This window comes from Nycticebus coucang, chromosome 12 (assembly GCF_027406575.1).
Source record: "Nycticebus coucang isolate mNycCou1 chromosome 12, mNycCou1.pri, whole genome shotgun sequence".
Classification (NCBI taxonomy): domain Eukaryota; kingdom Metazoa; phylum Chordata; class Mammalia; order Primates; family Lorisidae; genus Nycticebus; species Nycticebus coucang.
The window spans coordinates 80773089-80786251 of record NC_069791.1 but is presented as its reverse complement, the minus strand read 5'-3'; the positions used below and the strand labels follow the sequence as shown (position 1 = coordinate 80786251).

Sequence of the window (13163 nt, the reverse complement as noted above, 5' to 3'; positions counted from 1 at the left end):
CCTCGTGCAAGCTCAGGTCAGGGTTCTCATCATTATGATTCTACTTTCAGGGATTGACAGCATTGTAAATATAATGTATGCAACATGCTCAGCACACAGTAAGACACCTGTTCTTCATTACTCTCCCTCATTCCTTTTTTAAATCCTTAATTCTAATGTTCCCAATTGGGGGGTAGGCAATACAGTGCTTTTACACAGGAGCTGGGCCCAAATACCTGTTTGATTAGCATTTTACAAACCCCTTCAGACACAATTGCACTTGGTCCCCAAAACTCTTGTAATAAGCAAATTTTAAAGAGAAACTAACTTTCTCAAGGTCACCAAGTAGGCGAGTGGCAGTGCTTTTTCCACATCATGTTCACTATCTGTTTGTTTCACCCTGGGGAAAGTTTTTGCTGAGCTGCTCTATAGGAAACAGTCGAAAAAGACAGACTTCAGGGTATAAGCTCCAACCAAAAAGGCCTCCAACTTACAAAAATACAACACACTGAAACACAAATTCTCCAAGGATGAAAACTCTGAAACTTCTTTTTTTTTTTTTTTTGAGACAGAGCCTCAAGCTGTCACCCTGGGTAGAGTGCCGTAGCGTCACAGTTCACAGCAATCTCCAAATTCTGGGCTCAAGCGATTCTCCTGCCTCCATCTCCCAAGTAGCTGGGACTACAGACGCCCACCAACCACAATGCCCGGCTATTTTTTGGTGGCAGCCATCACTGTTGTTTGGTAGGCCCGGGCTGGATTCGAACCTGCCAGCTCAGGTGTATGTGGCTGGTGCCTTAGCCACTTGAACCACAGGCACTGAGCTGTGAAATTCTTTCTTTTACTTGCTCTTACTGGACATATTTCCTAAGCTAGAGATTTTTTTAAAATTATTATTATTATTTTTTTTTTTTTTTTTCAGTTTTTGGCCAGGGCCAGGCTTGAACCCACTACCTCCGGCATATGGGGTCAGCGCCCAACCCTTTGAGCCACAGGCGCTGCCCTAAAAATTATTTTTTAAATTAATTTATTTTTGAGACACAGTCTCACTCTGTTGCCCTGGGTACAGTGGTGTGGCATCATAGCTCACAGCAACCTCAAACTCCTGGGTTCAAGCAATCCTCTTGCCTCATCCTCCCGAGTAGCTGGAACTACAGGTGCCCACCACAATGGCTGGCTTGTTTTTCTGTTTAGTAGAGACAGGTCTGGCTCTTGCTCAGGCTGGTCTTGAACTTCTGAGCCCAAGCAATCCACCCGCCTTGGCCTCCTAGACTGCTTGGCCTCCTAGACTCCTAGATTATAGACATGAGCCACCACCCTCAGGCTTTTTTTGTTTTTTGAGACACAGTCCCACTTTGTCGCCCTGGATAGAGTGCCATGGCATCATAGCTCACACCTCAAGCGATCCTCTTGCCTCAGCTTCCCAAGCAGCTGGGACTACAATCACCCACCACAACACTGGCTAGTTTTTTCTATTTTTAGTAGAAACAGGTGTGACTCTTGCTTAGGCTGATCTTGAGCTTCTGAGTTCTAGGGAATCCATCCACCCTGGCCTCCCAGAATGCTAGGATTACAGGCAATAGCCAACACACTTGGCTTAATTCATCCTTTTTTTTTTTTAAAGAGACAGAGTCTCACTTTATTGCCCTTGGTAGAGTCACAGCTCACAGCAACCTCCAACTCCTGGGCTTAGGCGATTCTCTTGCTTCAGCCTCCCAAGTAGCTGGTTCTAAAGGTGCCCACCACAACGCCCAGCTATTTTTTGTTGTAGTTTGGCTGGGTCCAGGTTTGAACCCACCACTCTCGGTACATGGGGTCAGTGCCCTACTCACTGAGCCACAGGTGCTGCCCAATTCATCCTTTTTTTTTAAATGGCTAATTAATACTTTATGGTACACATACACGTTTTGTTGTTCCACTCATGAACTGATGGGTTAACTCCAGATCTTTGCAATTGTGAATTGTGCTGCAATAAACATTTAAATGCAGATGTTGGGTTGATAAAACGACTTCTTTTCCTTTGGGTAGAAACCCAGTAGTAGTATTGCTGGATGGAATCCTTTGCCCAGTCTTTAATCAGCTTATTTGATTTTTCCTATCAAGTTGTTGGAATTCTAGTTATTAATCCCTTTTCAGATGGGTATTTGCAAATATTTTTTCCCATTCTGTGGGTTGTCTCTTCACTTTGTTGATTGTTTTCTTTGCTATGCAGCTTTGTAGGTTGATGTGATTTTATTTGTTCAATTTTGCTTTGGTTGTCTAAGCTACAGACTTGACTCTTGTTAGCTTATAAGGTATCTTTGGGAGATTGGTTCCATAACCCACATGGATACCAAAATCCACAGATGCTCAAGTCCCTTATATAGAATGGCATATAGTTCTAAGTATGCACATCCTATGCACATCCTGTCATATACTTTAAATCATCTTTAGATTACATACAATACCTAATACAGTGTAAATCTATACAAATAGTCATTGTTCTGTATTATTTGGGGGAATGACAAGGAAAAAAAGCCTGTACATGTTCAGTATATAGACACAAACTTCCATTTTTATTTTCCATCCTCAGTTGAATTGTGAATGCAGAACTCTTGGATTCAGAGGGCCAACTGTACTTTAAATACATCACAAAATCTCTTCTGACTTTAGGGCAAAAGGCCAATGCAACAAGTGTACTATTCCATGACCTCCTTATGGCCATGACTCCTATCAGGGAGAAACCAGGCCAGCCACTCGTACATCTTGTCATTGTCAGTAGTTCATTTTTCTTTGATCAATTCAGCAATATTTGGATACTCACCATTTACCATTACAACCTTAGACACAAGGAACACCTTGGCATTACACTATGGACTCACAGAGGTCCTAAGCCTCCAGGAAATGAGCAAAGGAGCCTACCATTATCCAGGAGGGAATATCCTGGGGGCCTGGGCACAAGAGAATTGTTTGTGGTCATTCAGGTCCTTTGCCATGGAGTCTTGGCCCTTTTTTTTTTTTTTTGCTTTTTATTATATTTATTTATTTGTGGGTTTTGGCCAGGGCTGGGTTTGAACCCACCACCTCTGGCATATGGGACCGGCGCCCTACCCCTTTGAGCCACAGGTGCCACCCAGAGTCTTGGCCCTTTTAGGGACTGAACTTTCAGGCAGAGTGATGCACTCCAAGAACACAGAAGAGGATAGGAAGCAGCAACTGAGTAATTTGCCCCAAACCAGAACCTAACTCACCCTGTAGTAATTAATGGAGGTCTCTGAAACTTGAAAGCGAAAAAAAAATAATAGAACCTATGGAAGGAACTACTAAAAGTATGAAAACTGGGGCGGTGCCTGTGGCTCAAAGGAGTAGGGCACCAGCCCCATATGCTGGAGGTGGCGGGTTCAAACCCAGCCCGGCCAAAAACTGCAAAAAAAAAAAAAAAGAAAACCGTAGGGTGGCACCTGTGGCTCAGTGATTAGGGCGCCAGCCCCACATACCAAGGGTGGCAGGTTCAAATCCAGCCCCAGCCAAACTGCAATAAAAAAAATAGCCAGGCATTGTGGCTGGCGCCTGTAGTCCCAGCTACTCGGGAGATTGAGAGAGAATCACCTAAACTCAAGAGCTGGAGGTTGCTGTGAGCTCTGATACAATGGCACTCTACTGAGGGTGACAAAGTGAGACTGTTTCTAAAAAAAAAAAAAAAAAAGGTATGAAACTGCAAAGCAAGATGCAGGCTGGAGATTAACTCTCGATAGAATGAAATTTTGAGCTTTCCATGAAGGATGTGTTCACTTTATAAAAAAGTTTCCATCTCCATCTGGGGAGGATGGCTCACGCTTGTAATCCCAGCACTCTGGGAGGCCCAGGTTGGTGAACTGCTTGAGCTCAGGAGTTCGAGACCAGCCTGAGCAAGAGCAAGACCTCATCTCTAAAAATAGCTGGGCATTGCCATGGGTGCCTGTAGACCCAGGTACTTGGGAAGCTGAGGTAAGAGCATCATTTCAGCCCAAGAGTTTGAGGTTTGTATGAACTGCCATGCCACTCTACCCAGGGCAACAGAGTGACCATCTCAAAAATATCCAAATGGTATTTTAAACAGTTTCCTGCTCCAGCTCAGTTTATTCAACCCCAGGCCCGCGGCATCTGGAACCATTTTATTGAAAAGCATGTTTGCTAATGAGCTACTCCTTACATAACTCCCCAGGGAGCTGTCATCCTCTGAAGGGGTGCTCATTTAACCCCTTGGAGACAACATACTAATTTAAAAGACATGTAGAGATTGGGCCTGGTGGCTCATGCTTATAATCCTAGCACTTTTGGAATCCCAGGCAGGAGAATTGCTTGAGGACAAGAGTTTGAGACCAGCCTGACCAAGAGTAAGACCCCAGCTCTACTAAAAATAAAAAATTTAGCCAGGAGTGGCAGGTGCCTGTAGTCCCAGCTACTTGGGAGGCTAAGGCAGGAGGATCACTTGAGGCTAAGAGTTTGAATTTGCTGCGAGCTATGATGATGCCACTGCACGTCTGCCTGGGTGACACCTGCCTCAAAAACAACAAAACCCTAAAACCTCAAACCCCCAAAGACATGTTGATAGTTGTGTTCTTTTGCAAAATGCATACGGTCAGCACATGTGTGTATAACATGTGCAATTTATCTTACACTTAAAATGACAAGATCTTTGGGAGGCCAAAGTAGGAGAGGATCACTCTAGCCCAGGAGTTTGAGGGTACAGTGAGCTATGAAAATAAACCAGACACATCCTGGAAGAAAATCACTTTATTCTAATTACTTCACAAATAATATCACAATAGCTGGTTTAAGGAGGCCACACCCACATGTGCCCCCTATCACTTCTACACACTAAGAACACCCTCTTCCACTACAATTCTGAAGAAAGGAAGCTATTAACAACAAGAGAGGTTTAACTGATGATTTTACCCTTTTCATTATCAATTACATTTTCATGCTAAATTAACTTGGTCTTGAAAGGCAATTTTCCTTTTCTTCAATTTGTACTTCTTGATTAGGATAATCCTGGAAACAGAAAAGGTAAGTTAGAAGAGTTCTAGCTGCATACATATACTCAACAGAACAGAAGCCCTCCAAATAATGAATGGAGGGACATCAGCCCAGGGTCACTGGTTTCTTCTGCAAACTACAGAAGGCATCTCTGTGACCAACAAAACAACTCTACACTTGCCACAACCGAGAAAAGAGGGGGCATATGTGCTTCTAAGGACTGAATCCTAAAGTAGATATTCAGCCTCTTTGGTACTAGAAGTAGCTTCAGCAAAGACCTGTGATAAACTTGGACATGGAATCTCTTAATCCCATAGTTTAACCACCCGCGAGGACTAACTTCTTCCCCATTTCCTAAATGAAGGTGGAAAATTAAAAATAAGCATTTTAATGGACAGTGAATTCTTAGGCTGCCAAAACTCCAGAGACCCTCAATCTCAAGAGTTCCATTAAGGGACTGAATGAACTACTCTTTTTCAAGAGTAGTAGTAGTTTTTTATACCTCTTTTAAGTATAAAAAATGCCAATAATATATCACAGTCTTTATGTCCATTCCTGGATTTTGATGAAAATAGAATATAATTTTATATTCATAATGTTAAGACTCACTCATGAGCAGTAATGACAGAACATCTGACATACTGTCTTATACCTGCTTAAGGGAAAATCAGATTAAGAACACAACCAGTAAAAGCTAAGACCATGACTAGAAACCTCTAGATTAGCTCCCTGTTAAAGAGTTATAATTATTTCTAGAGCTATTTAAACATGTTAAAGTGTCAATTTAATTAAATACAAACTCTCTAAATTCTACAGCGCCTAGGAATACCATCAAGAATCAAACAGATCTAAGTTTTAAAAATCACCTACCATTTGCAAGTTTGCATTGCTTCAGCACCTCATTGAATCCCTCACAGAGCTTGATATCAGTCTGGTTCTGGGCACATTCCAAAAACTGTTTCATCTCATAGAAGCAAGGGCCAACCTGCTGCTGCTGTGCTGGCTGGCTTCCGAGAGGCTCCTGTAAAGACAAAACATTCAACATAATTATGAAAGGAAATTGGGCGGCGCCTGTGGCTCAGTGAGCAGGGCACCGGCCCCATATACTGAGGGTGGCGGGTTCAAACCCAGCCCCGGCCAAACTGCAACAAAAAAATAGCCGGGCGTTGTGACGGGCGCCTGTAGTCCCAGCTACTCGGGAGGCTGAGGCAGGAGAATCGCCTAAGCCCAGGAGTTGGAGGTTGCTGTGAGCTCTGTGACGTCACAGCACTCTACCGAGGGCAATAAGTGAAACTCTGTCTCTACAAAAAAAAAAAAAAGAAAAGAAAGGAAATTATGGCTTGGTGCCTGCAGCTCACCCACTGGGGCTGGTGGGTTCAAACCCGACCCTGGCCAACTAAACAACAATGACAACTGCAACAAAAAAATAGCTGGGCTTTGTGGCAGGTGCCTGTAGTCCCAGCTACTTGGGAAGCTGAGGCAAGGGCATCACTTGAGCCCTGGAATTTGAAGTTGTTGTGAGCTGTGACGCCACTGCACTCTACCCAGGACAACATAGTGAGACTCTATCTCAAAAAAAAAAAAAAAAAAAAGTTCCTTTCCTTTGTAATGTGGTGTTCAAAAGGAAATTGAAAGCTGGCACCTCATCTCTCCCCTTCTCTTATGCCTTAGCCGCTTAAGCCGCAAGCACTGAGCCTCTCCCTTTTTTTGAGAAAAAGTTCCCCTCTGTTGCCTAGTCTAGAGTGCTAGGGAGTCAGCCTACTTCCCAGCAACCTCAACCTTCTGGTCTCAAGTGATCCTTCTGCCTCAGCCTCCCAATTAGCTGGAACGATATAGGCACTCGCCACAACACTTGGCTAATTTTTTTTTTTCTTTTCTATTTTTAGTACAGAGTGGGGTCTTGCTCTTGCTCAGGCTGGTCTGGAACTCCTGAGCTCAAGGGATCTTCCTACCTAGGCCTCCCAGAGTGCTAGGATTATAGGTGTAAGCCATGGAGCCTGGCCTTAACCCATTTCTTTAAAACATCTAGCAGACTTGGTACCTGTAACTTAGCAGCTAGGGCACCAGCCACATACACTGGGCTGGCGGGTTCAAACCTGGCCCGAGCCTGCCAAACAACAACAATAACAACTGCAACAAAAAATAACCGGTACCAGCTACTTGGGAAGCTGAGACAAGAGAATCCCTTAAGCCCAAGAGTTTGAGGTTGCTATGAGCTGTGATGCCACAGCACTCTACTGAGGGCAACATAGTGAGACTGTCTCAAAAAAAAAAAAAAAATCTTGTCAGAAGATCCCAGAAAAGTTCTAAATTTTGTTAGCAATTAATAAAGTTATTTATGCAGAAGTGTACACAACAGAACACTGCTCTTTTTGATTTATTTGTACTTTGGGACCTGTGATATGGATTCTAAAAGGACATTCTCTGTACTAGCTTCCTTAAATAACAGTATTTGTAAAAATAAAAGAAATAAAAACTGAAAAATATTGAAGGCAGACAGTGAACAAGCTTAAACAAAATTCCAGTTTTAAGCAGAAAGATTCAAGAACACCCAAATACCCATCAACCCATGAATGGATTAACAAACTGTGGCATATGTATACCACAGAGTACTATTCAGCCTTAAGATGGAGACTTTACATCTTTTAAGGTTTACCTGGATGGAGATGAAAGAAATTCCACACTCTCAAATTGAAAAGTAGCTTCTTGAGTGAAGAATATCTCAGGAATGGGAAAAAAGAGTATCCAAAGTACTCAATACTAATATGAAACCAACATATAAACAAATACATGCCCACACAAGCAATAAAACACAAATATAGTCTAGGAAGGGGAAGCGGAAAAGAGGGGGCAGGGTAACTGGTGGGATCTCACCTAATGTGCACAAAGAAAGAATGTTCAGCACACCCCCTGGGGGAAGGGCTCAACTACAACTTGAACTTTACCTTGTAATTAAAAAGAATATAACCTGGGCGGCGCCTGTGGCTCAGTCAGTAGGGCGCTGGCCCCATATACCGAGGGTGGCGGGTTCAAACCCGGACCGGCCAAACTGCAACCAAAAAATAGCCGGGCGTTGTGGCGGGCGCCTGTAGTCCCAGCTACTCGGGAGGCTGAGGCAAGAGAATCGCTTAAGCCCAGGAGTTGGAGGTTGCTGTGAGCTGTGTGAGGCCACGGGACTCTTCTGAAGGCCATAAAGTGAGACCCTGTCTCTACAAAAAAAAAAAAAAACAAAAAACGAACTTATACCACCCTGAGCAAGAGCAAGACCCTGTTTCTATTAAAAATAGAGAAACTAACTGGGGGTTGTGGTGGGTACCTGTAGTCCCAGCTACTCAGGAGATGAAGCAAGATGATCGCTTGAGCCCAAGAGTTTGAGGTTGCTGTGAGCTATGATGCCACAGTACTCTACTCAGGGTAACATGAGAGTAGAGTCTGTTTCCAAACACAAACAAACATAGTTTATAAACAACTAGGTTTTCTCATAAAATACATCCATTAAAGGGAAATGCTGCTCAAAATCTTACCTGGTAAGTGATGTCGGGGTTTGAGGGCTCAGCATTACGTCCTCCACTGAAGCCCCCTGTGATGGCATGACCCAGAGTGTGCCCAACTGCAGAGCCCACAGCCACACCAGCTGCAGTAGTTGCCATTTGGGCCATCAGACCGGGTTGCCGGGGTGCAGCAGCAGGTGAGCCAACTGCAGATGGTGGGGCTGCTGCTGGTGGCTGAGCTACTGGTGCTGGTCTGGGTGCAGCTCTCATCTGAGGTGCCCGGCTGTGAAAGAAAAGAACAAAATGTATTATGTTCCCTTACCCAACCAGTTTTGGAAACTGTCAATTAAAAAAATACATTAAAGGGCAGCGCCTGTGGCTCAAGGAGTAGGGCGCTGGTCCCATATGCTGGAGGTGGCAGGTTCAAACCTAGCCCCGGCCAAAAACAAACAAACAAACAAAAATACATTAAAATAAGCTTGAGAATTTTAATTTATTAGACATGAACACAATCCCATGAACTATTTACATCATTTTATCTTTTAAGGTTTTAATTACCAAACAATTTTTTTCCTACTTTACTGCAATCATTTCTATGTACTCACACAGGCCACATTTTTTGTTTTTTTGAGATACAGTCTCATTTTGTTGCCCTCAGTAGAGGGCTCTGGCGTCACAGCTCACAGCAACCTCAAACTCTTGGGCTTGCCTCAGCCTCCCAAGTAGCTGGGACTAAAGGTACCCAGCTTTTTTTTAAGAGATGAGGTCTTGTTCTGTCTCGAACCTATGAGCTCTGGCAATCCAGCTGCCTTGGCCTCCCAGAGAGCTAGGATTACAGGCATGAGCCACCTCACCCGCCCAGCCCACATAGTTTTAGAGAAGTTATTCCAATACTTCACAAAAAATAACAGAATATTAAAAGTTAGACTGGGAAGGGCAGCACCTGTTGCTCAGTGGGTAGGGTACCGCCCCATATACGGAACATGGCGGGGTCCGAACCTGGCCCCCGGCCAAACTGCAACAAAAAGTAGCCCGGAGGTGGGGTGGGGTGGGTGGGGTGCAAGCCCCATATGACAGAGGTGCTGGGTTCAAACCCAGCCTTGGCCAAAAAAAAAGTAGCTGGGCACTGTGGCCAGCGCCTGTAATCCCAGTTACTTGGGAGGCTGAGGCAAGAGAATAGCCTAAGCCCAGGAATTGGAGGTTGCTGTGAGCTGTGATGCCACAGCACTCTACTGAGGGTGATAAGAGTGAGACTCTGTCTCTTTAAAAAACAAAAAAACAAAAAGGGTGGCGCCTGTGGCTCCATATACCAGAGGTGGTGGGTTCAAACCCAGCTCCGGCCAAAAACTGAAAAAAAAAAAAAAAAAAAAGAAAAAGTTAGACTGGGTGTGGTAGCTCCTGCTTATTAATCCTAGCACTTTGGGAGGCTGAGGTGGGAAGACTGATCTCAAGGCCAAGGGTTCAAGAGCAACCTGGGCAATAAAGCGAGACCTCATCTCTACAAAAAATTAAAACATTTAGCTGGGCATGGTGCCACTCCCTGCAGTCCCAGGGGACTAGGGAGAATAAGACAGAAACTATCTTGAGCCCAGAAGTTGGAGGCTGCAGTGAACTTGGGCTGTGATTGCATCACTGCACTCCAGCCTGGGCAACAGAGCAAGATCCTGTCTCTTAAAAAAAAAAAAAAAAAAAGAAGGTGGCTTCTGTAGCTCAAGCGGCTAAGGTACCAGCCACATACACCAGAGCTGGTGGGTTCAAATCCCGCCCAGGCCTGCCAAAAAAAAAAAAGAAAGAAAGAAAAGAACAGCCGGGCCTTATGGCGGGCGCCTGTAGTCCCAGCTACTTGGCAGGCTGAGGCAAGAGAATCACTTGAGCCCAGGAGTTGGAGATTGCTGTGAGTTGTGACACCACAGTACTCCACCCAGGGCGACAGCCTGAGGCTCTGTCTCAAAAAAAAAAAAAAAGACGAAGAAGTGGTGGCTCCTGTGGCTCAGTGTGTAGGGCACTGGCCCCATATACCAAGGGTGGCAGGTTTGATCCCCGCCTGGCCAAACTGTAACAAAAAATAGCTAGGTGTTGTGGTGGGCGCCTATAGTCCCAGTTATTCAGGAGTCTGAGGCAAGAGAATCGCATAAGCCCAGGAGCTGGAGGTTGTTGTGAGCTGTGACGACATAGCACTCTACCGAGGACGATAAAATGAGATTCTGTCTCTTAAAAAAAAAAATAAATAAAAAGGTCATACCATATTGGTGTTAAGGAAGAAATGCTGGGAGGAAGAATATAATAATACAAGTAAGTTATCTGAATTTGAAGATACTCAAGAAAGGTCTCACCAAACCAAAATAACATTTGAATCAGGACGGTCTTCCAGGGAAAGAACCTTTCATTCAACAGATTAGAAAACCAAATTCTAGTAAGTGAAAGTGAGTTGTCCCGACTACTACACCAAAACCAACTTCAGCTACTTCCCATCTGTAGGCCATTTGGATGCTTTCAACAATTTTACAAATACGTCCAACACCGTTTTACAAATGTTCTCATGTGAGGCAAGAGAATCACTTAAGCCCAGGAGTTTGAGTTACTGTGAGCTGTGATGCCACGGCACTCTACCGAGGGTGACAAAGTGAGACTCTGTCTCAAAAAAGAAAAAAATTTTTTTCTTATGGCTTATACTCAACTCTGCCTATCTTTTTCTTATTTCCTTGGGTGCTCTTCGCCCAAATAAGGCTAGGTCAAAAGGTTATGACTTCACTTCCTATCAAGTAGCATCAGGACATAACGTTATGTCTTTTCCGTGTTCAGAAAAATAAGTTTTTCAGGGCGGCCCTTGTGGCTCAAGGAGTAGAGCACCAGCCCTATATGTCAGAGGTGGTGGGTTCAAACCCACCCTTGGCCAAAACTAAAAAAAAAAAAAAAAAGAAAAATAAGTTTTTCTCCATAAATAAATTCCCTCTTACACTTGCAGCACACTGAACACAATCCCCTGCCTGGGAACGCCGCGGCCTCCGCTCGCCCAACCTGCGGCTTTCCCGTGCGTCATGCGCCGACAAGGTCCGGGCACCGCGTTTCTACTCCAAACCCTGCGATGGCCTTACCTGGCCGGAGGGGCCATGCGGGAGGTGCGGCTTCGGCTTCCACGCGGCATTGCGAGCGTGCGGATCCTCGGCGTCTAGAACTGAGACAACCTGCGAAGATCCCAGAAGCTTCTATCAAGGGGAGCAGAAGTTAGGAGGTGGGGCTGGCCTGAGCTCATGACCAATCAGCGCACAGGTACAGAACTTCCGTTCGCCGACGTCTTCGCGGCTCTAAAGGTCATTGGAAGAGCAGGGTGTCGCGTCCTTCACGGTGACGTCATAAACTCTGCGCCAGGGTTTTTTTAAACCGGAAGTTCCTGCGGCAGATCTTGTCCTCTGATGCCCGCTAGAGTGAGAACCGTTAGTAGTTTGCTTCTTGTGGGTAGAAGGACCGTCGTTGCTTCCTTCAAACACTTGCTTTAACAAAGCATGTTAAATCCAATTTTGAGAGTGAGTCACATCTCCGGCTTGACTGCCAGAGAACCTTGGAGAGTTTACTTAACCTCAGCATGAAGTCGCATAGGGCCCACATTTTTTTTTTTTTTTTTTTTTAGGTAATCAAAAATGTTTTAATGATTAATGTTGAGACACTATTTAACAGTGTGGGTATATCCAGATGAGCTAAGCACACTTTGACAGCACACTATAGAATGTTACAGTTTCTGTACTGAAATATGTAAAGGCATCTGCAAATTAGTACCTAGGAATGAAGACAGACATTTATAAATATACACATTCTAGGGCCCACATTTTTTGAGACAAAGTATGGACGAATTGAATGGAAAAAACAAAGTTTTAGGCAGGAATTGACAGAGCTGGATTGGTTCTATTTGTATTTCTCTTCCTTATCTATGGATGCAGCCAACAGGAGTTAAATTCAGGTGGTAAAAAGCCCGGAGCAGTGGCTCACTGCTGTAATCCTAGCACTCTGGGAGGCTGAAAGGGGAGGATCCTTTGGCCTCAGGAGTTCGAGACCAGCCTGAGCCAGAGTGAGACCATGTCTCTACTAAAAATAGAAGAAAGCCGTCTTTAAAGTCAAAGAGTGTGTTACAAAGTAGTGCACATGGTAGGCTATATTTTGAGAAAGTGAATACATAAATATCTTGAAGACTGGAATAACGTATATACTCAAGTAGTGATTTTATACATTGCATAGAAGAATTATAAATGATTTCTTGCTTTCGTCCTTTTTTAGGGCTTGTCCATATTTTGCAGTTTTTCTACAATGAACGTACAATGATTAAACAAACCAGGGTAGTTTATTTTTAAATTTCCTTTAGAGATAGGATCTCCCTATGTCACCTGAGCTGCTCTGGAACTCCTGGGCTCAAGTGATCCTGTCTCATAAATAATCTGGACTGCAGGTGAGACCACTGAGCCCAGCTAATACTGTGGTTGTTAAAAAGATGCCCACAGCCTTGATGCCCGTAGCACAGTGGTTACGGTGCCAGCCACATACACCAAAGTTGGCGGGTTCAAACCCAGCCTGGGCCAGCTAAACAACAATGACAACCGCAACAAAAAATAGCTGGGCATTATGGTGGGCATCTGTGTTCCCAGCTACTTGTGAGGCTGAGGCAGGTTGCTGTGAGCTCTAAGGCCATGGTACTCTACTGAGGGT

The 13163-nt window shown here is 44.4% G+C and overlaps 1 protein-coding gene across 1 annotated transcript; it reads right to left on the bottom strand.

Moving 5' to 3' along the window:
- Positions 1-4874: 4874 nt before the first annotated feature.
- CHCHD2 (coiled-coil-helix-coiled-coil-helix domain containing 2) lies at positions 4875-11723 on the bottom strand. The gene is made up of 4 exons (XM_053555186.1): positions 11564-11723; positions 8502-8751; positions 5848-5998; positions 4875-4992 (listed from the first exon to the last, which is right to left on the bottom strand). Exons 1-4 carry the CDS (start codon positions 11611-11613, stop codon positions 4982-4984), a joined length of 462 nt encoding a protein of 153 aa, XP_053411161.1. The 5' UTR covers positions 11614-11723; the 3' UTR covers positions 4875-4981.
- Positions 11724-13163: the final 1440 nt, after the last annotated feature.

Excerpts from the sequence above, each read along its gene's own strand:
- CHCHD2 (XM_053555186.1), bottom strand. The coding sequence starts at position 11,613 with ATGCCGCGTGGAAGCCGAAGCCGCACCTCCCGCATGGCCCCTCCGGCC. Across the intron at positions 8,752-11,563 it reads CGCATGGCCCCTCCGGCCAG|CCGGGCACCTCAGATGAGAG; the intron begins GTAAGGCCATCG and ends TTTCTTTCACAG. Across the intron at positions 5,999-8,501 it reads ACCCCGACATCACTTACCAG|GAGCCTCTCGGAAGCCAGCC; the intron begins GTAAGATTTTGA and ends TTGTCTTTACAG.